Source organism: Mytilus californianus, unplaced genomic scaffold, assembly GCF_021869535.1.
Source record: "Mytilus californianus isolate M0D057914Y unplaced genomic scaffold, xbMytCali1.0.p SCAF_13, whole genome shotgun sequence".
NCBI classification, from domain to species: Eukaryota; Metazoa; Mollusca; class Bivalvia; order Mytilida; family Mytilidae; genus Mytilus; species Mytilus californianus.
Window position 1 is genome coordinate 46,153,147 of NW_026262615.1, and position 22,285 is coordinate 46,175,431.

Genomic DNA, 22,285 nt, shown 5'->3' on the forward strand with positions numbered 1-22,285 from the left:
CATTATTATGATTATGGGTTCATTAGATATTGAATAACAATTTCTGAAATATATCATATACTGTACAGCCCATTTCCTTTATACAGAATACAATTGACTTTGTTTACAAATATTATCACAGTATAAGTATCTTTTATTCCTAATGGTGTTATAATAATGTGAAGTACAAGTACCTTCGGGCATATCTTTAACAATTTATAAACATAACGGTAAATTCATACCTTGTACACGTGTATTGTCAGTGTCAATCGATACAGGTGTTTATTAATTCAAACAGGCAGGTGGGAGGTATGAGTTGACACTTTCATGGTTCAATACTTTAAAAAGATATTTCAAATTTATTTAAAGTTATTTTTGTATTGGGTATATAAATTTGAATAAAATAGGCATAAATAAATAAAATTAGGATAAAACTGATCTGACACTATCTATAAGAAAAAGTGACAGAATGAAAAAAAAAATGAGTAAATATTACGATTAAGTGTTCTAAAATAAACAGAGATTTCCATTTTTAATATCATCAGATATTTTTAATTAAGAAAAAAAAAACATGAACAGTTAGGATTATTCGGATTTTATCTTACTTTTTATTAAATAAGGGTAAAACTCTATAACTATAAAAATAGTCCTATATCTCTATAGATAATTCAAAGGATATTTCAAATAGTAACAAAATAAATGTTGTGAAGTGGGTATATATATAAGATACAAAAGTACAGAACTGCTCAAATGTATAACTGCTAACTTTAAACGGTAAAATCACAAAACTTTTAAAACAGTCTGCATTCTATTTGTGTTTGTACTTCTGGTGAATTTGACTACCTTTTTAACCTGAGTTATAGGTTACTTAGATTAGTTCATGGTTTTAATTTATCAGTTACAGTATTAAAATAGGATTTTAATGCTGGGATTATTTTATTATGTTACCATATTTTTTAGTGTAATCGTAAGAGAGTTATGACCAATTTCCCCTTAATTAATAAGTTTAAACATTTGCTATTTGCTCAAATACAAATTGGCTTAGATATAAGTCAAACGGAAATATGAAGTTTTCTCCATTTAAAATATATAGACAATCAATAAAACCAAGCATACATTGAATATTATTTCTACATTTTAAGAAATTGGACAGAAAATTATTTGAAAAAAGACATAAAAAAACACAAAAAAAGAGAGCTTAATTTAGATGACGATATATGTGTGTTGTCATGTTTTAGTATTTAAACAATAAAGACTCTTTTCGACCCTCTAATAATCAAAACATGTATAAGGATATTTTAATTTTGGTCCCGAGTAAGTACATTAAATGGACAGTCATTTGGGAGCAAGCTTAAGATTGTCTAAGTGAGGGATTATGTTTTTTTGTCTGAGTCAAAACAAATTTTTATTGTAGTTTTTCGACGCTATCAATTAAATTATTTTTTTTCAAAATTTAACACTTTAAGGTATGGGGAAAATCTGGATTCAGAATATTTGTTTTTGTCATCTGCTTGACCAGAATATTTTTTTCATCAAATTGGGGATCAGAATTTTTTTTTTTTGGAAAAATCCATAACCCCCCCCCCCCCCCCCCCTTTTGAAGTTAAATGGTCTTCGGTCTGAATTATTATATATATTCAAAAAAAATGATGCGAAACAGCGGTAAGTTGGATCAGAAACGATATTGACAGAGATAATAAGTTATGCAAAAAGCAGAACATCTAATTTAGGTTAGAAGGTAATTTATAATATAGTTTGCTACTTCCAACGCATATTGTTTTGGCTCATATATTTTTTTAAAGTTAAACTGATAAATGTATACATTGTTTAGTTCAGTTCTAAATTTTACTTTTGTATCTGCATTACGGGTTGAAGGATCAATCAAGTCTGCAGAGTAAAAGTAACATATAATTTCCATAGAGTAGTGGATATATACAGTCATACTTTGGGTTGTTTAAGTACATGGATCATTTTACAAAATTCAGCATTCTTTACTAAATGATTCAGTAACACAACTATATGTGTCTTTTTTTACATATTTATTTTGTCAGCATAATGTGGTGTTTTCTGTACAAGTAACACGCGTATATAAAATGGTTAAACATGGTTCTAAACTGCAATTCTGGAAGATTTTGCTAATAACTGTGAGTGCTTATCCAAAACAGATATGAACATTTTAAACTTAAACTTCGTCGGCAGAAAATCTCAGCATTGTCTTTCAAATATCAAACAATTTATGAACTTATTCTGATTATTGGTGAAAATAACATTCTTATTTTATGGATGCAAAAACGCAGACAAATTTTCTTCTTTTTTATACTTTTTTTTCTAAGTAAATTCCAGTCGTTCTCGAAAACTTTCAAATTTTTAACTCATTTGTGACAGCAATATAAGGTAAATTTGTAATATTTTTTTTTCTTGTGTAAATAAACTCATCGATAGATACCAGAAATGAAATTTTGTATTTGCACCAGACGCACGTTTCGTCTACAAAAGACTCATCAGTGACGCTCGAAGTTGAAGAGCAATGAAAACAATGAAAACAATTCGGTGAGAAAACGCTGGCCTTTGACGATAAATAAGCTAATTTTGGCTGATCAGGATTTGGTCTCCAAAAGTAGTAGTCAATAGAACGAACTTTATTGGCGTGTGTAAGGATTTTAATCGGAATAGCACATCTTGTACATAATTTCTAAATATATGTCTTTAAAACTAAAAATCACGAAGGAAGATCAAATTTTAACAAATTTAAAAAATCAACATAAATCTCGATCCGTCAAGATAAACATGATAAATGAACAATTTATACTAAGCATGCATTATTTAAAAGTAATACAATATGAAAAAATGCTATTTAACATTGGAAGTTATTGCAAAAACACGGACAATTAACTACATTAGTTTAATAATTAAGAAATATGGACACAAGAAAATATTGCTCATCATACATGTTGTGTATTTATTATAATCACGATACAAATTTATATAAATATTTAAAAAACACCTTCAAGAAAAGTCAAGAAAAAAAAACTCAAAACAAATTAAATGACACAACATTCGACAATACGTGGAAAATATCTCAATAAGTTTAACTCAACCAAAATATTACTTTGTCAATAAATAACATAAGTGATATTAATATCGACTAAAAAAATGTTAAGGCTTCTATTCCAGACTATGTTTACAAATAATACTTTTCACAGTAAAAATACTATTTCAATACCGACTTGACAAAGTAAATAGAATATTTAAACACTCCAGTACTAATATATCAATTATTTACAGATACAAAGTCAGGTTCACACGGGACTTTTGAACGGTAGTCGTTTGATAAAAATTACATGAAAAACATTCAATCATTATAAGGGGATACCAAAGGATATATCTACCAAAGTGACTGACTCTAGTCCTCAAATTTAGTTAGTCTTTTCTTTATTTCTTTTAATCGTGCCATTCCATCACCAATCTCTTCCTGTGGTCCTTTTCCTTGTAATCAAATTAAACCTAGAGTGTTGATTTTCTTTATACAACCTCCGTCATAATATTGCTGCTAATCTGGAAAAGCAGTAGCAGTCGGTTTCCCACGACCCGCGCGTGGATGACGTATGTCGTTATCCCAAACAGCAGGTAGGTCCGCATCATGTATATTTAGTGTTGCCGTCAAAACGTGTTTTTATTTTTTTATTTTTTAATATTTGCCGCATAATAAGATTTACGGAAATAAAGCTGTTGATGATGCCTAAGATACATTATTGATTTAAGACTTCACCTTGCGACTCACTTTGATCAATAATTTTGACGTGTGGCACTAATAACACATGTATTGGCAAACGCATTAACGGTGTCAAAGCACATGTCATCCTTGTTTACGTGTTTAGTATGCATGACACGGGGCCTAACATCTGACGAATGCATGACATACGACAGCCAATCGTATCGCGTGTGAGCAGCACACCGGCAGTCTGTACGCATGTCTAGCGGCTGTTTATCTGTCAATCAATACACTGCAACAAACGATGGGCGGTGTGTAAATAATCCTCGGACAAAGTTTTAATGGGCTATACCGTGGGAAACACGAGTTCAGTTTTATTCGACCACCGTCCAGGAAGGACCTACATCCGCTTAAAGTTTTATTTTTTACAAAGTTAGCTTCCCGTTATAGAACAATGAAACGGAGCTTAAGTGACAGCGACAGTGATGATCTTTATGACGAAAGCATGAAAGCAAGGTAAGTTGTGTATTGCAGAAATTTATTTATTTACTTGATGCACGTGACCGCATGAGGTCGACATGGGCACATTATCAATAACAAGCGGCATGACACTTGGCTACTTACATGCTAATTTCCTGAATAAGAACAATTAAGTTCATTAGTTCCATAATTTTATCTAATTAGATAATTTCTTTGTGTATTGACCGGAGAATTGGGAAATTAAGAAATTTGGCAGGTCGTGATCTGACGAGTCAAAAGGATTTATCGATGTTAGATTTTATCATCGTAAGATTTAATTGTATTGTTTTTCAAATTAAAAAGAAACAAATAGGGATTATTTGATTGTACTCCGATTAAACCATGCTTTGCTGTAGATATATTTTAATTTGAGATTTTCCCAGACGATTTATAAATATATTTATTTTATATTTGATGTCATACTGACGAAGCAATTAAACAAATACTAAAATAAACAAATGAATTTTAATTAAGTTGTAAGACAAGCTTCCTGAGAAATTTAATGATAAGAGGAAAAATATGTTTGCACCGATATGCAACATATACTAACAATATGATAATGTTAATGAGGACTTAATATCGCGATCTGAAACAGATGTATTGAAATGCATTAATAATAATTCTTTGATAAACGAGGCAGAAATAAAGTGTATTCTCAAATAAATGATAACTATTACGAAATAATTTAGTCAAAATTTCTGCTATTTTAAATTTACGATTGTATGAACATTTAGTTGTGAAGCTTTTATACAAATGACTTGACTTTCAAGTTTAAATATTTGTGTTTGAAATTTATCACCTGGTCTTGAAAATCGATTGATACAAGTTTATCAGTCATTCATCTCCAATTTTATTTTCACAGATTTACCCCGTATTTCAATATTGGCAACAAATACAGTCGGTCAAATCCAACACAAAATGACAGTAAACAATGTTCTGTACAACTGTTCTCCTTTAATTAAAGATCGTATGAAAGTGAAATTGAACATTTAAACTTGTAATTTATTTTACCGTTTTGTTGTACCGAAATTTTCCCACGGTCATTAGATAATTAGAAACACGGAGAAATTGTTCCGTGGGATGATTTCACAGATGTTAACCTTGGCTGCACATTTTTGCATACTTTCACACGGTCCTTGCACAAATCGTGACTGCCGCATTTTAATCTTCTGTCTTCCAATGCTCAAAATATATGATTAAAAAAAGAATTGTTTACTTTAAATATTTATCTGTGAAACTACGGGCCGAGAAAATAGAGAAAGCGTTGTCTAGAAAAAAACACTTAAATTTAAACTTAGAATGAATACCTCCAACGTTTCACTCTTTTTACATCGTTGTGCATGAAGTATAATTTAATAGACTGATATTATATATTTGTTTGTTTCTTTTATTACAGTTCGCCGTCTCAAAGCTGTCAGGTATCAGATAGAAAGAAAAGACGAGGGGTAGGTAGATATACAAGTTAATGCATATTATTTTAATTCTTGGCGCAGAAACAAATTCATTTTTAAGGAGTTGGGAAAGCTGGATATTTATAAGCATGTTATAATTTCTGAGAATCATACAGATAGGTTAAATGACGAGGCGAATATTAAGACATTTCTCCCCTCTCCCCTCACATTTTGTTCAACGAAACGTTGGGTCGAGTCGTATTTAAGAGGGTGTAGATGGGGTCCTTCATTTCTGTATTATTTAAATTTTAAGCCCATTTTTCTCTATTCTTTATATTTTTGGTCCATTATTCTGCACATTTTGACTATTTTCTCTATTCTGTAAACCCCATCCAGACCCTCATGAACAACCCTTCCCTTTTCTCAAATGCATATATTGCATCACGAAAAGATAACTGGTCTTTTCAAACTACTAATAAAATAATTTCGGTGACACTTCGTTATTAATCAAATTTATGAGAAATATGCCTCGCCTCGTTAAACTCATTTTACATTCACGAAACGATTACTTATATAAAATTTGTTATAAATTCCAATTTTAAACGGTTATATCTTTTTTCAGGTGATAGAAAAGAGGCGAAGAGACAGAATTAACAGTAGTTTATCAGAACTGAGACGCTTGGTGCCGTCTGCTTTTGAAAAACAGGTAAATTCCCAATTTATATTGCATTGACCTTATAGTTTGTTGGCCTCTATATTTATTTTAGCGATTTGTATTGCTAGGTTAACATGTCTTTGGTGTTTACATAACATCTTCTTGTTATTCATACTTTGCATTATCTTGAACATGCATGAAATATTTGCCACTGGTCGTTAATTAAATAACAACTATACACCATGTACATTGCACAGTCATAAGTATATATTGTACATTGAAAGAAAAAGGTGTATAAACATTTGAAACAAATGCAAACTTTTATATACAGTACAATAATGTTATTTACTATACATGGAGTAATTACGATGTAGTCTATGCACATGCAGACGTTTGTACTAACACACTGTATTTCATTCTTTGATATAACATTTTCGGTTGTCTGCTATTTGTGTCGCGAAGCACACTCTTTTTTTTTGGTCATATTATTATCTGTTTTCATTCGACTTACGATTTTTGACTTTTACCGAAGTATCTCTTCCCTTTTTTTATTGATTAGCGGTCTATGAATCTTAATGCCACGGAAACCAGTAATAGGTTTTCTGCATTTGATTCCCATTACATTGCATTCCACCTATTCCTAAAGTTGATAATTTTATTTTGCTATTGTGGGTTGCAGTTGGGTATAAACAAAATATTTGTACATATATTTGTCATTTACATGTATTTACAAGAATTATAAATTATGTCATGTCTTCGGTATATATTACAATTTTACTTTACTTTCAGGGATCAGCAAAACTTGAAAAAGCAGAAATACTTCAGATGACGGTTGATCATTTGAAAATGCTACACCAGAAAGGTATGTGTTACCAATATTGCTAAACGTATTTATATTTTGTAATTGTTTAAAATAAAAACATGAATTAATAAAGCTGTTATGGTCAAGAGTTTCTTCGTATTGCATCTTAAAAGCATCAATGCATAGCTGTTCTTCTGTTGAATTTCATACCCGTTCCGAAGACAGTATTTTAACTAAGATTTGAAACGCGTCATTTAGAATAAGAGGAAATATTTTAAGAATAGAAGGCCAGCTCTTTTCGGCGCAAGGGATCTGGGTTTACATGTTTAAATTATATTGGATTCAGATAATTGAATTATATTTCGATTTATGTACTAGTATTTAACACCTTCAATCAGTATAAAGGACAAAATGATACTTTTTCATCTTTAGTTCTAATGGGTTTTATTAACTTATTGTTTTTTACTTTCAGGTCTGAACAGCTACAATTATCCAGACCCTCATTTAACGGCTGATTATAGATCAGTGGGATTTCGTGAGTGTGCTTCAGAGGTTGCCAGATATCTTGTAGCAGTAGAAGGCATGGACCTTCAGGATCCTCTCAGAATGCGTCTGTTGGGTCATCTTCAATGTTATACTGCACAACGAGAAATCGTTTCCAAAACTACATTCCAAAATTCGTGGAACTCCGTTTCACCTCACCCGACAATAAACAGCCAATATGGTAGCAGCACGGTTTCGACGATGGGTTCAATGGTGACAACACAACAAAACAGCCAATCAGAGCTTGCCATGACCCCACAAACAACCCATCATGGATTATCAAGTAGTGCCTTTACAGATTCAAGACTTTCACATAGTGACATCCAACCGCCATCTTCCATTCAAGGCAATATGCGATTAAGCGGCGGCGGAAATATCCAGTCCCATCATCAAATGGGCTCGATGAATTCGACCAATCAGCAACCATCATCATCTCTTATTCCCTCCATTCCGCAATTACATAGACAACTTCCGATGTCGTTTAACATGAACCCTATGCAATCTATGCAATCAATGATGTCACAGAACGGTGCAAACGGATATGACCTCAATTCATCAAAACCCTACAGACCATGGGGTAGTGAGCTTGCTTATTAGATTCCCGCGCTTTTTATGACTTTGTGATTGTTTATCATGTTTACGGAAAACAAGGCTTACTGTATTAGAAGAAAAACATGTATATATAAAGATTGAGGGTAGTAAAGGATTATTATATTTGCAATATATTTGCCATTTTTCACGTGCTTAAGGCACCGTTGTTTGTCATATTCGGTGCAAGTATGAAATTATTCAGAAAATGACAAATTTTGAGGGCATTCATCTTGAAATGAAAGTTTGTATTTTACATATCCCCTTTAGCAACCCTCTTAGTTTTTATTGACAAACAGATTTTTCTGTGGTATTTGATATTTTTCAACGACGTAAACGTCTTCCATTTTGAAATGTTTATGATATTCAAAAGGCAGCAACAAATTCATTGTATATTTTTAATCAAAAAGTGCCATTTTCGGGATTTATGCAATATAATTACAACGATTTTTATACATATTTGTACATATTGTTGGTGTTGTGAAGAATTGACTTTTTACATTGTTATTTGTGCTCAAAACAAGTGCTATGCAAGATTAATAATACACTATTTTGAATTGTTTATATAAACTCCATGCATTTGTGTAATATGTTTACTTTAATGTCATTTTTTTTTACTAAAAAAATTTGTTTTTGGAATTGTCTGTATCCATTCTTTTAAAAGATAAATTTCTGGTACGTTCCAGAGAAAGGAGTCTTTTCGTGCAATTATTTTAATCCAAATAATTAATTTAGGATAAAGACATTATCGTAGTAGAAATAAATTCCCCTAAAATTATCATTTTGTTACTTCACGTCACAATACAGATACCTCTTGGTTCTCATGATGTATCCTAAATAATTTAAAGTTAATTTCAAAGAATTTGACTACAGCTATTTTTAGTTAGGAAACTTGGTACCAGGTTTTTCACAACGCTTTTGTTTGTTATATTAGTTCCGTATTTTTTTATTTATTGTTTCGTTGTGTTATTTTTTCAGTTGCTTTTTTTTTACATTTTGTTGATTTTTGTCTTATACATTTGTTTTCCCTTTTAAGATAACAATAATTGTTTTGTGATTGCCTTAATTTAAAGTTTTCTAAAACCAACAAGTGCTGCTTTTGTAATTTTTATATTGTACTAACATATATAAATTAATAGATCTGGACGATTTCGATACTTTTACAGTAGTTTTTATATTTGAAGTCGCTGAAAATGATTCGTAACATAGCATACCAAATTCATTTATAATGTAGTTATAAATTCATTTTTTTTGTTTTTGGTTGAAATTAGTCAAAATATTAAATTGGTCTATATCTATTTGTTTTTCGTTATGTATATTGTTTTGCTCCAATATACATTTATCTGAAATGTTTTCAAATTTTGTCTTATTCCGTTCATAATTTAGTTCTTGATTTCTTTAGATTATTTTTTATACATTGAGACAAAGCGGTACAGTTGTATTTTAACTTCTTGCTGTGCTTTTGGTTGTTTTATTTAAGGCTTTGATAATTATGTTTAACATTTTGAATGACAGGTGCATAATAAAATGATTTATAATTCAAAAGATGTTTTATTTAAAACCTTAAATTGTATTTATGATGTACTCTACCCCACTCCTTTGAAACGAAATGGAGGCCTCGGTGGCCGAGTGGTCCAAGTAGTCGAACTACTGTCTCAGTAGCCTGTCAACACTGAGGTTGTGAGTTCGAATCCCGAACGTGGCAGGTGCGCTCGACTCCAATCTTAATTGACTAGGATTGTCAGTTTTCCTACCGAAGGTCAGTGGTTCTCCCCGGGCACTCCGATTTCTTCCGCCAATTAAAACTGACCGCCACGAAATAGCACAAAAGTGCTGAAAGTGGCGTTAAACAACAATCATACACACTGAAAAAAATACCTAGTAATCTCTACTAGGTAAACTAGTAAACTTACTGTCCATGAGATTACTAGGCCAGAAGTATATTTACTAGCCTACCTAGTAATTATACTAGGCCTCCAAAGTAAATTTACTAGGCTACTTAGTAATTACATCATGTGTCCCTAGTAATTTTTGCTAGGCTGCTGGGTGAGTTTACTATTCTGAATAGGTAATATTACTACCTTTTAGTAACATAACTAGGTCTTCCTAGTGGCAAATACATGGTAAGACTAGTGATTCTACTAGCTTTAAGTAATTCTACAAACATTTCCTAGTAGGAATACCTCATTCAACTAGTAACTTTACTAGCTATAAGTACAGGTACCAGGTCATCCTCATATGGTACTTTTTCTAACCTAGCTAGTTATGGTACAGATAAGGAATCCTTTTTTTTTATTTGTATGTATAGTGACATAGCAGTGCAATTTCTTATAGCTATTTCCCTAATGTACCGTAAACATACTAGTCTAATTAGTTGTTTGGTAATCTACTAGGGACTTTTAATGAAGTACTAGCCAAACTAGTAATCTTTACTAGGTATTTTTTTCAGTGCAATCAATCAATCGAAATGAAATAGATGACTGTGTAACGTACAGTGGCAAATTATATGCATATTAAGGACGAAAACATGTTATTGTGATATAAATATGAATCCTGCTTTATTAGATCGACTCACCTAGCCGGGTTTTTAACGTGCTAGTTCACAAAGTTACTGTGCACAGAAAGATATGTCACTCTACCCAGACACATTATTTTGAACCGACCAGTCTTTGCTTTAACTCCTAAACGTAACGTTCTTGGCGGAGAAGTTGCAATTTATACCAATTTCCAAGTTTTTTTGTTTATCCGCGACCACACAAATTACGAAACCTGCAAGGCGGCTTTAAAAGAAGATGTGGGTACATGTATACATCAATGAGGAAAGCAGATCAACAACATAAATAACCAGAATAAATGTCGAAGTCAAAATACGGTATTTAATAAGGGACAATCTAGCGTCTATACATTATGCTCACGCAATTATGTCACGTAATTATGTCAACCAGGCACTGTTAAAATAGTTCCCACGTACTCTATAAAAAAAGTTGTGAGACAATGTAACAGAAACAACCAAGAAACATGCCATTAACAGTCAATTATCCAAATATCAAAAATATATAAAATGTAAGGAAAGGGACCTCTAATGGTTGCAACAAGTCCTTTAAAAATTGACAAGCTTGTATATATTTTTTAAGTCCAGACAAAGTTGGGTATAAAGAACATACGACAAAGTTTTTTTGAAACAAAAGCAAATATGGTATAAATTGGGATTAGCTCTCCTAGATTTGTGTAAAATATTGGAAGAGGAATAATTGCAAGTTTTTGCTGATTTTTTTATAGTAAAATCAGTGGAATTTACCATGATACAAATTGTAGGTCATTCATGTGCAATTTTTTTTTTATATCACCAATGAAAGTGACGTAAAGTTTGTATCTGATAGACAACACATAGCTTTACCTTGGAGTGTTGGTCTGTTAGTCTGTTTTCATGGTTTTTTCCCGTAAATATTTGTAAAATTGGCCATCTTTAGTGTAAACAATATTTTCTTTTGAAAATATAAACGGAAACATTACAATATGACAGTTTTATTAGGATTGACAAACAAGTGAATTTTCACTTTTACAAATTCCTCTCCCATATGATATAATAATAGATGGATGGCGTCAACATTTTTTTAAAACTGAAATAAGAAGTATGTGGTGACCAAATCCACTACTGTGGTACAGTGCTACTATTAAACTACACAGGTAATATACATATAAATTACCGACAATTTATTTTATACATAATTATATATCTCAATGCATGTATATGGAATTCACACGAATCTCTTTGATTTAAGAATTAATAAAAAAAAGTGTTGGTGTTTAACGCCACTTTAAGTCCACTTGGCAGACAGTTTTATTTGGTGCAGGGAGCAGGAGATAACCTGCAATCCTAGTCGAGATACAATTTTGTAGCTTGAAACTGTGATAATGTAAATCTTTATAAAGATTGAAAGATATTTAGTAAATGGCACTTGTGTATGAAAAAAATTCGGTAAAAATTGGTCTACCTATCTATTCAAATATCTGGAAATTTCCTAGACCTTGACGTGGCCAATATTAACTAGTTTTAGTAACTGTGCAAAACAAAATGTTTCCGGCTATAACAAGCCATCAAATTTAACCTTATGTGGTATTGATGGATTTGAAGTTAATCTTAAGAAAATGTGTGACTAAAAAGATGCAGAATTGAAAGTTCCAATTTTACCTATTTGTCTCTTTTCCTAAATAAGCTTGTCGGTTTTTGTCTATAAGCTTGTCGGTTTTTGTCTTTAAATTTATTTTTCAAAATATTAAATCTTGATACTTCAAAAATTCGTTAAATTCGCAAAAAAAAAGGTAGGTTTCGTTATTTTATTTCTATTTTTATGTTAGTGGTAGCAGATTTGTTCTGCAGGATCCCGAAACGTAAGATATTTCGGGATTATACTCAAAAAGTTAAACTTTTTCAAGTCATGAGACATTGCGCAGATTTATTAGGGTTTTTTCAGATGGTATTTGTTTTAGTTTACTCAAGTTTTTCATGATCGGATCATATAGTAAAAAAGTTTATTATAAGATATCCAGGACCTAAAGAAATGATAATTCAAATTAAGTGTTAAATTTTAACTTCTAAGCATAAATAGTTTTCTATACAAATTGAAAAGAATTTCTAATGAACGAGTCGCATATATATTCTATTCTCAAATCGTAGGAAGGGACATAACCCAAACTTTAAAATGAACAGCGATTTAACCCGCGATTTAAGTAATCCTAAAATTATAATTGCTTTTAAATCACATAATTTATCAAGTTCCTAATTCAATTTTACAAAGATTCAATTCATACTAATTTAATAGTATAAATTATACAAGAGGCTCCCAAAAAGCCTGAAACGATGTTGACTCATTTGTAGATCTTACTTTGGTGAAAAATTTAATTGCTAAATATTGTTGCGGTCGATCTTTGTTTCTGCAAAAAATCATATATTGGGTAAACATTTTCATTCAGGGGCAATAACTCCTAAAAGGCGCCAGTTGACTATTTCGGACAATCACATGTTGACTTATTTGTCGAAATTATTGTGCTTAAGATTTTGCTGAACACTTTTGCTTTTTACAATTTCTCTCTATTATAGTTTCTGATAAAAAAAAAAACGCCAAAAATTAATCTTTTATAGGCAATAACTTCTATAAGGGGTCAATTGACGACACTTCCTTGTAGATCTTATTTTGTTGGACATGTTTACCATCGACAGATTCTATGAACTTCAGTTTCCAAAAAAAAGTGAAATGGGTAAAAATCATAATTTTAAGACAATAACTCCTCTAGGGGGTTATTTGACGATTTCTGCCAAGTTTAATTATTCAAAGATCTTATCGTACTGGTCATTTTCACTGCCAAATGTTTCTCTCTATCTGTTATAGTCTTCAAGATCATGAAGATAGTAAAAATAAAAACTGAAATTTGCAAAAACATGACATTTCTGTAGCACTTACTACAAAATGGGATTTCCAATTTACTAAATAATTCGCTCCTTGCAGGAAAATCTTTGTTGAACCCTCTTTTGGAAAATCATGAACCCCTACTACTTTTGAGTATAAATAAGAAAGCCATCCTTTCCAGTGTTTTCCAATTCCAAATGTATATAAAAAATTATAGAGGGTTTCAAAACACCAATTCAGAGATGACAGAAAGGGTTCAATATTTGACGGAAACCCTACACAATACATGGAAAACTGGAGCTCTGTCATGCAATATGCAGCTGTTGGTTAGTTATGTTTGAATTACTGCAGCATCAGGTGTATCCAATTCGTTTTTATGTTACCTTACAGACATACTGTACTTAGCGAGCCATTTCCTAATTATATCACACTCCTTATTTTATATGGCTATATAGTCAGTTTCATCAACAACTTTTGAATTAATCTGTTTTTCTCAGACAACATTAGAAGCTTACAATATACTTGTAAAACAGTTTGACACAAACCTGCCAGATAATAAGATCTAGAAGGAGTTCACAGAATAGGGTTATTGATAGGGAAAAACATGTAGAATAAAATGGCAAAAAAACAGAAATAACAATATAGAAAAATAGCCTATAGCCTGATAAGTTGAGCCCTTTGCGACTGATTTTTATAGTTTGTTCTTATGTTGTTCTGCTAAACCACTGTCATAGTTTATGGGGAGGTTTTAGCGCCAGCAACTAATTTTAACACTGCCACATTCTGTATGTGCATTTTATAGTGTGTCTTTCTATGTTGTGATGTTACACTATTGTTTCAGAAAAAGGGTGAAGGTTTGGTACCATTAAAACGTTTAAACCCGCTGCATTTGTTTGCACCTGTCCTAAAGTCAGGAATCTGATGTTCAGTAGTTGTCGTTTGTTGATGTGGTTCATAAGTGTTTCTCGTTTTTTATATAGATTAGACCATTGGTTTTCCCGTTTGAATGGTTTTACACTAGTAATTTTTGGGGCCCTTTATAGCTTACTATTTGGTGTGTTGAAGACCGTACTTTGACCTATAATGGTTTACTTTTTTAAATTTTGACTTGGATGGAGAGTTGTCTCATTGGCACTCATACCACATCTTCTTATATCTATGTCCTAAGCCAGTAGCCAGTAACTCAGTGGTTGTCATGTGTTGCTGTTGTCATATCTGTTTTTCTTTTTTTGTTTTGTACATAAATCAGGTTTTAGTTTCCTCGTTTGAATTGTCATTTTGGGGCTTTTTATAGGTGTATATATCATGTATGTGTTACTGTATGGGTTTTGCTCATTGTTGAAGGTCGCATGGTGACCTTTAGTTGTTAACTTCTATGTCATTTGGTCTCTGGTGGATAGTTGTCTCATTGGCAATCATACCACATCTTCTTATTTTAATATAGGTAAACAAAAATATAGAATAAAGAATAGTAAGCTGCTTAAATATAAAATCTAGAGAAAAATGGCCTAAAAAAATATATACAGAAATGAAGGACCCCAATTTAAAAGCTTAGATAATTTGGAAGAGTTATGTCCCTCACCATAAGTCTACATGTACATGTACCCCTTACACTTTATATTGGCCTCATTACAAATAAAGGAAACACTATATTAGGTAGTAATATCATTTCTTTAAACTGCTATTTTCTTGTTTGTCTAACAATCCTAATAATACAGCGTCAGCTTCTAACAAAGTTAAATGTTTTTCTGAACCAAGAAAAGATGATGACATTTCTAAATCCTTGAGTACTAATTTCACTTTAACTCCTCTGTGGTATAATCTGAAATAGAAAAATAACTATATTTATCGGTCGTCCCACTGTCTATATCACTCTGCTCAGCTCTTAATAAAATTGCATATCACGGCTTTGTGATGTCAAATACGTTGACCCGCCCTTAATAACTTTGACCCGGACATATCAGCAACGTCATAATGTTTGAACTGACATTGATAAGTTTGACCCGAACTTATCAAGTCATCTTCCGGTTTGCTGGTGAAACAAAGAAAACAGTTCCAAAACACGCAAATACAGTCCGATAAATCGATTATCAGGTTACCTGCATATTGAGATTGTAAAATATCAGCTGCTCGACACAATATGAAGGCTTTTTGATCTCGTTCACTGCGCTCACTGGACAAAAAGCTTCATATTGTGACTCGCAGCTGATATTTTACAATATCAATATGCAGACAACCTGATAATCGGTACATATAAACTGTAGGGATAAATGTACATGTGTAAGCCCTGTGTGTGTGATTTTTCTGATATAAACATAGATTTTCATTATTTTACCTGTGAAACAAAAAAGGACTTGATAAGTTTGGGTCAAACATGACATTAGTGACAAATAAAATGCTCCGCTGGGGCGCAGCTTGATACGACCGCAGAGGTCGAACCCTGAACAGTTAGGGCAAGTATGGACACAACATTCAAGCTTGATACAGCACTGAATTTGGATTGTAATTAAATATTTGACACAGCATAGGTTTCTCACACAGAATGAAAGTAGTCTAAGAACTTAAAAATTTTTAATTTACCTATTCAAACCATATCATTATTATTTGCTTTTATATATAAATCAGAAATAACCAATTTAAAATGGAAAATTTTAAAGAAAAAAAAATCCCCCCCCCCCCCAATTTTTTGAACCCCTTTATGATTCATCACCCCAAACTCAATCCCAGCTTTCCCTTTGTGGTATGGTACCTTGCAGTACAATTTCAGAGAGATCCATACACTTGAACACAAGTTATTGTCTGGAAACTAGAAAAATGCTTGTTTTTTTGCCCCTTTTTGGCCCTAAATTCCTAAACGTTTAGGGCAATTATCCCCAAATTCAAACCCAGCTTTCCCTTTGTGATATGAAACCTTGTAGTACAATTTCATAAAGATCCACACACTTACACACAAGTTATTGTCCTGAAACTAGAAAAATGCTTGTTTTTTTGCACTTTTATGGCCCCTAATTACTAAAATTTTGAGGGAATTACCCCCAAAATCAATTCCAGCCTTTCCTTTGTGGTATGGTACCTTGCAATACAATTTCAGAGAGATCCATACATTTGAACACAAGTTATTGTCTGGAAACTAGAAAAATGCTTATTTTTGGCCCCTTTTTGGCCCCAAATTCCAAAACTTTTTGGGCAATTACTCCCAAACTCAATTCCAGCTTTCCCTTTGTGATATGGAACCTTGTAGTACAATTTCATAAAGATCCATACACTTTCACACAAGTTATTGTCATGAAACTAGAAAAATGCTTGTTTTTTTCCCCCTTTTTGGCCCCTAATTCCTAAAATTTAGAGGTAATTACCCCCAAAACAATCCCAGCATTCCCTTTGTGATATGGAACCTTGTGATACAATGTCAGAGAGATCCATACACTTACACACAAGTTATTGTCATGAAACTAGAAAAATGCTTGTTTTTTGCCCCTTTTTTGCCCCTAATTCCTAAAATTTGGAGGCAATTACCCCCAAAATCAATCCCAGCATTCCCTTTGTGATATGGAACCTTGTGGTTCAATGTCAGAGAGATCCATACACTTACACACAAGTTATGTCTGGAAGTTACAAAAATGCTTATTTTTGGCCCCTAATTCCTTAACTGTGGGTACCATAACCCCCAAAATCAATCCCAACCTTCCTTTTGTGGTATTGAACCTTATGGTAAAATTTCATTGAGATCCATTCACTTAAACTAAAGTTAGAGTGCGAAAACCAATGTGTCTTCGGACGATGACGACGACGCCAACATCATACCAATATACGACCAAAATTTTTTTAATTTTTGCGGTCGTATAAAAATTGTCAGATTTAAATTTATTAAGGTCAGGTCAAGCATGTTTGACATGTATCTGATTACAAAGCTGTGATATTGCGGACTACAAAACTTTGGTCAAGTTGTTTCAAAAATTTTTCAAATTGCAAAGAGATATTATGCTCAAAACTATAGAATCTGTTAAAAGAAATGAAAATACAGAAAAAAGCTTGCTTGCTTAAAACCAAAAAATATAAATGATAACATTTTAGGGTTAGCCTTTTTTTAAATTTAAAGGGTCCCTTCGTCATGTTGGTAAAGATTTTAAACTTAAGGAATATTATTACTGTACTTGCAGAGTTGCTGTCGTTAATTGGTGATTTTAGGGCTGCAAATGCAGATTTACTGGCAATGCGTAGCAGAGAAGATAAAACAGATATATGTGACTGTCAAATTTAAATTGACGGCAGCAACTCTTCAATTACAATGCTGTTATTCTTTTTTTTTATGCATCACAAAAAGAAATATATACATGTACTGATAGTACATTAGAGCCTGAAATACATGTAAGTATAAACATGATAAATTTAAGATAAAATTAATTTCCTGAAAACTTCATGGATGATATTGGCGTATCAATGTCATGCCAAAACATGATTTAATACAAATGAAAACACTCAAACCAAAGGTAATTTCATTACTTGTATGGATCAGATTTGGATAATATCTCGTTAAAACTTTTGAGGTACATGTAAACAAATGTATGTGTTGTTTTATTTTCAATCATGTCAATTATATATATATATTTTGTATTGTTGAACATTTTAAATTGTGCATCATGTGCATTGGTGGCCCAAAATTTCAAAACATGTCAATTGTGGATTTGACAGTAAGTGAATTTTTTATATAATTTTTTGGTTAAAATCCTGATTGTGTATTCAGATTCCGGTTAACATTTTACATGTGTATTTATTATGTACAGTATATAATTATTGCTATTTACAAAATGTATCATATGTCAATAAACAAAATGAACCTTGTTTAGATCGTTCTTATACACATATGAATCAAATTACATGTAGTTAGTAGTTACAACAATCTCATGCATGTCATGGGTATGTTTCACAGCAGAATACAGATTGGCACTTTATGACAAAATGACATTTTGTTAAATTATGATCATTTTCAAAACAAAACTTTTATCTCAATAGTCATGATAGTTAATACAGTGTACATAATAATCACTTTTGGAATTCTGAGTCCGGACGAATATCTGATTTGGCCACCTCAGATCATAACATGGGGAAGAAATCCCCAATTACAGTCATGACAGTAAGAACATGAAGAAAATCAATAAAATGAAAAAAATTTTTTAAAAAATCAATCTACTAATGAACTCAAATTCGTTAACCTTTTTTTTCTAACTTTTTCAGTTTCCCGCATTTGTGCACAAATTTATTTCTTTCTTCCAGTCTTGTTTTTCACGGGACTTTGAATAACATATAAGAAGAAGCATCATATTGTTTCCGCAAATTTGTTGTTTTTGAATACGGAAAAAAACTGCCAGTTTACATGTAACAATTAAAATAAATTCCTTACATTTTAAAATGAGTCTGGAGCTTGATCAACATACAATTTTATAGTAAACAAAATGTGTTTCTTGGGAAACTAACCTAATCAATTAACTTCAGATTTCAGTATCTGATAAAAATAAAAAGCCGTCTTAGTATCTTTGTCGTTTAACATGTGTAAAGATATAAATTATCACAATTTTATTAAGTTCATGACCAAAATTTCACTGTTCGGGGGTGTTGAAATTAGTTTGGGTACTTCAAATAATAATACTTAAAGAAGTGATTTTTTTTTAAAGAAACTAGAGGTATGATACTTAAACATTGAAGTGATTTTCATGTCATTATCTCAGATTCAGTACAAGGTCATCACCTGACATGACTGGTCATCCTATAAACACAGATGTTGGTTCTGATAATTTTAGCAACAAAATTAGTCCCTGGATCATTAGTATTATATATTTAAAGCTACAATAAAATTAAATCACTTAGTCTATTGATTTATTTGTAATACTTAATTAATACAAATGTAGGCATGGTAGGTGACTATTCTTACTTCCAACATTTCTGGAAAAATGTTAATTGAATCAGTGATTTCTTAATCACTCGTTTAAGTAAGTCCCCTGACTGACTAAAATCAGTAACAACAGGACCAACATCGGAAATGTTTCCATATTTCCGTTTCTTTTTCAACAGATTCTGTAGTTAAAATACAAATGTATGCTTGAATTAAAAAAATAATTTACATGGACTTCGTCCCCCTTTCACAGGTAACACCTGCCTGATATCAAATATATATTTATGTACATACGTAAATAAGATTATGAATTGATGTGGAGAAGTGGTACTGTGGTTGAAACGTCTTGAAAGCGGGATCCTAAGGGTGGCTAAATCAGAAAATCACTCTGGATAAAGAATCTCAAAAGATTTCACATTTATATAACATGACCATGATGACAAAGCAACACAGGCACTTCTTTCAGAAAAAAATTTCCTATTTACCTTAATATAACACAAGGTACTTAACCTCGCATTTTTGTAAATTGTCACCCGGTCGCGAAATTCCGTTATATTTCGATTTCTCGGTTGTCAACCACACTAAAACTTGTTCTGTCATAAATCTAAATTGATTTATCGACACAATGGTGTATAACACGCCAACCTTCGTTGTCGGAATCATTCACAGCAGGCCTACCCAAGTTTGTCAACCATAAAAATTATTTCGTCTACCAACACTCAATTGGAAATATAAGACTCGCAGTAAAAGGTATTTTTCCACTTTATATATCTCGGTCTCTGATTGGTCAAATATTATGGGAATGTCTATTGCTAAAAATAAATGTTTCTTGGAGATATCTCATTTTATATGTTAAGTCCAGAGAGAGTCTGAATGACATTGATGGAATGGGAAAATTTGAGTCTAAAAAAAGAAGCTTGTAACTCAACACTGCTCATTAGACATACCTCAAATAAAACTTGTTAAATTTTTTTTCACAGAATCTTTTACAAATTTACTATCTGGATGACAATCATGACATGGATGATAAGTTCTAATCAGACAAAAACTAACAGGTTTTTTTTAAATACTTTTTATAATTAATCATTTACTGTGAGTCTTATTTCCAATCGGGTGTTGGTAGACGAAATAATTATGGTTGACATACTTTGGTAGGCATGCTACGATTGATTCCAACAACAAAGGTAGGCATGTTATGCACCATTGTGTAGATAAATCAATTTAGATTTATGGCATATCAAGTTTAAGTGCAGTTGACAACCGAGAAATCGAAATATAACGGAATTTTGCGAAGCCGGGTCACATTTTTTTTGAAAAATGCGAGTTAAGTACCTAGTGTAATATTAAGGTATATAGGGGAAAAAAATTCTGAGACAAGTGCCTGTGCAAAGCAATGCGATTCAAATAATACTTACTCTGGCTTGACTGCTGGTTTAGGACAAACACAATGGAACTTTCCTCCAAAGTCAATATACAAATCTGCATCCTGCACTTCAATTATTTTTCCAGTTACAACTTTTCCTGCAGGTTTACCAATCTGTAATAATTTTGATTTTCTTAGCAAGGAAGCAAAGCTTTCATTTGGGTTAACTCGTTTTTCTTGTTTAATTGGTACATCTTCGACCTTCACGTCGTGGGCGATTTTGTCTAGTTTTTCGAAAGCTTGGACAACTTTATGAACATGTTGGTTATCTTCTGATTGGTTGTCTGTTTGCTGTGTTGTTGGAGGGTCGTCTGAACTTGTAGATGAACACATAAATGACACGAGCTTAGTTCTGTTTCGAAAATTTATGAATCGGCACAAATTTCTTGTTGACAACATGGAGGCAGCCATTTTTTTTTTAAATCATGAGTTGTCCAATGAAATTAAAAATAACAAGTGGAGTTGATTGGACAACTAATATCATGGTCTACTAAAATTAAAGTAAACAGCAATGGACGATATTAATAGCCCCCCCCCCCCTCCCCCGATTTTTATTTTGTATAAATGACTTTAAATGCAGATTAATAAATTTTAATGGTGGTTGTTATTTAAATAGGACATACATAAACAATATGTTAATGCATTTAAATATCTTGGACATATTGTTTATACTGATTTAAATGATGATTTTGACATAAAGAGACAATTTCAAAATAAATGCAGAAAGGTTAATATGCTGAAGCTAAATTTAACAAATTTTCTACCGATGTTAAGATTCAACTGTTTCAGTCTTATTTTATGAGGGTAATAAAATTGAGAATGGAAATGGGGAATATGTCACTGAGAGACAACAACCCGACCAAAGAGCAGACAACAGCCGAAGGCCACCAATGGGTCTTCAACGCAGCGAGAAAATCCTGCACCCGGAGATGGTCCTCAGCTGGTCCCTAAATAAAATTATGTACTAGTTCAGTGAAAATGGACGTCACACTAAACTCCGACACATATAAATGAACTAAAATTAAAAAACATACAAGACTAACAAAGGTCAGAGGCTCCTGACTTGGGACAGGCGCAAAAATGCGGCGGGGTTAAACATGTTTTGTGAGATCTCAACCCTCCCCCTATACCTCTAGCCAATGTAGAAGAATGCATGGAAGGAGATCATTGACCCCCCTCACAAACTCCCACTTAATTTCCCCTCCTCTCTTAATCCAAGACGAAAATCAATCAAAGAAACTTTTTAAGTATATCCCTATTTTGTATTTAATAATATCTTATTGCATAAGTCAAGCAATAGGATTGGACACAAGTTATTACAACTTATATTAAGTCCTCTCCTTACAAATACAATACACATATTTGATGACAGCAA

The 22,285-nt window shown here is 32.1% G+C and overlaps 2 protein-coding genes across 2 annotated transcripts; one reads left to right on the forward strand and one right to left on the reverse strand.

The window, feature by feature from the left end:
- The first annotated feature begins 4,005 nt into the window (after nucleotides 1-4,005).
- On the forward strand, nucleotides 4,006-9,734 carry LOC127723764 (hairy/enhancer-of-split related with YRPW motif protein-like). Its single transcript, XM_052230512.1, has 5 exons — nucleotides 4,006-4,207; nucleotides 5,607-5,655; nucleotides 6,224-6,307; nucleotides 7,046-7,118; nucleotides 7,531-9,734. Exons 1-5 carry the CDS (start codon nucleotides 4,146-4,148, stop codon nucleotides 8,196-8,198), a joined length of 936 nt encoding a protein of 311 aa, XP_052086472.1. The 5' UTR covers nucleotides 4,006-4,145; the 3' UTR covers nucleotides 8,199-9,734.
- A 5,515-nt stretch (nucleotides 9,735-15,249) lies between these two features.
- Nucleotides 15,250-21,342, reverse strand: LOC127723765 (28S ribosomal protein S28, mitochondrial-like). The gene is made up of 2 exons (XM_052230513.1): nucleotides 20,903-21,342; nucleotides 15,250-15,419 (listed from the first exon to the last, which is right to left on the reverse strand). The coding sequence occupies exons 1-2, from the start codon at nucleotides 21,319-21,321 to the stop codon at nucleotides 15,263-15,265; spliced, it is 576 nt and encodes a 191-aa protein (XP_052086473.1). The 5' UTR covers nucleotides 21,322-21,342; the 3' UTR covers nucleotides 15,250-15,262.
- Nucleotides 21,343-22,285: the final 943 nt, after the last annotated feature.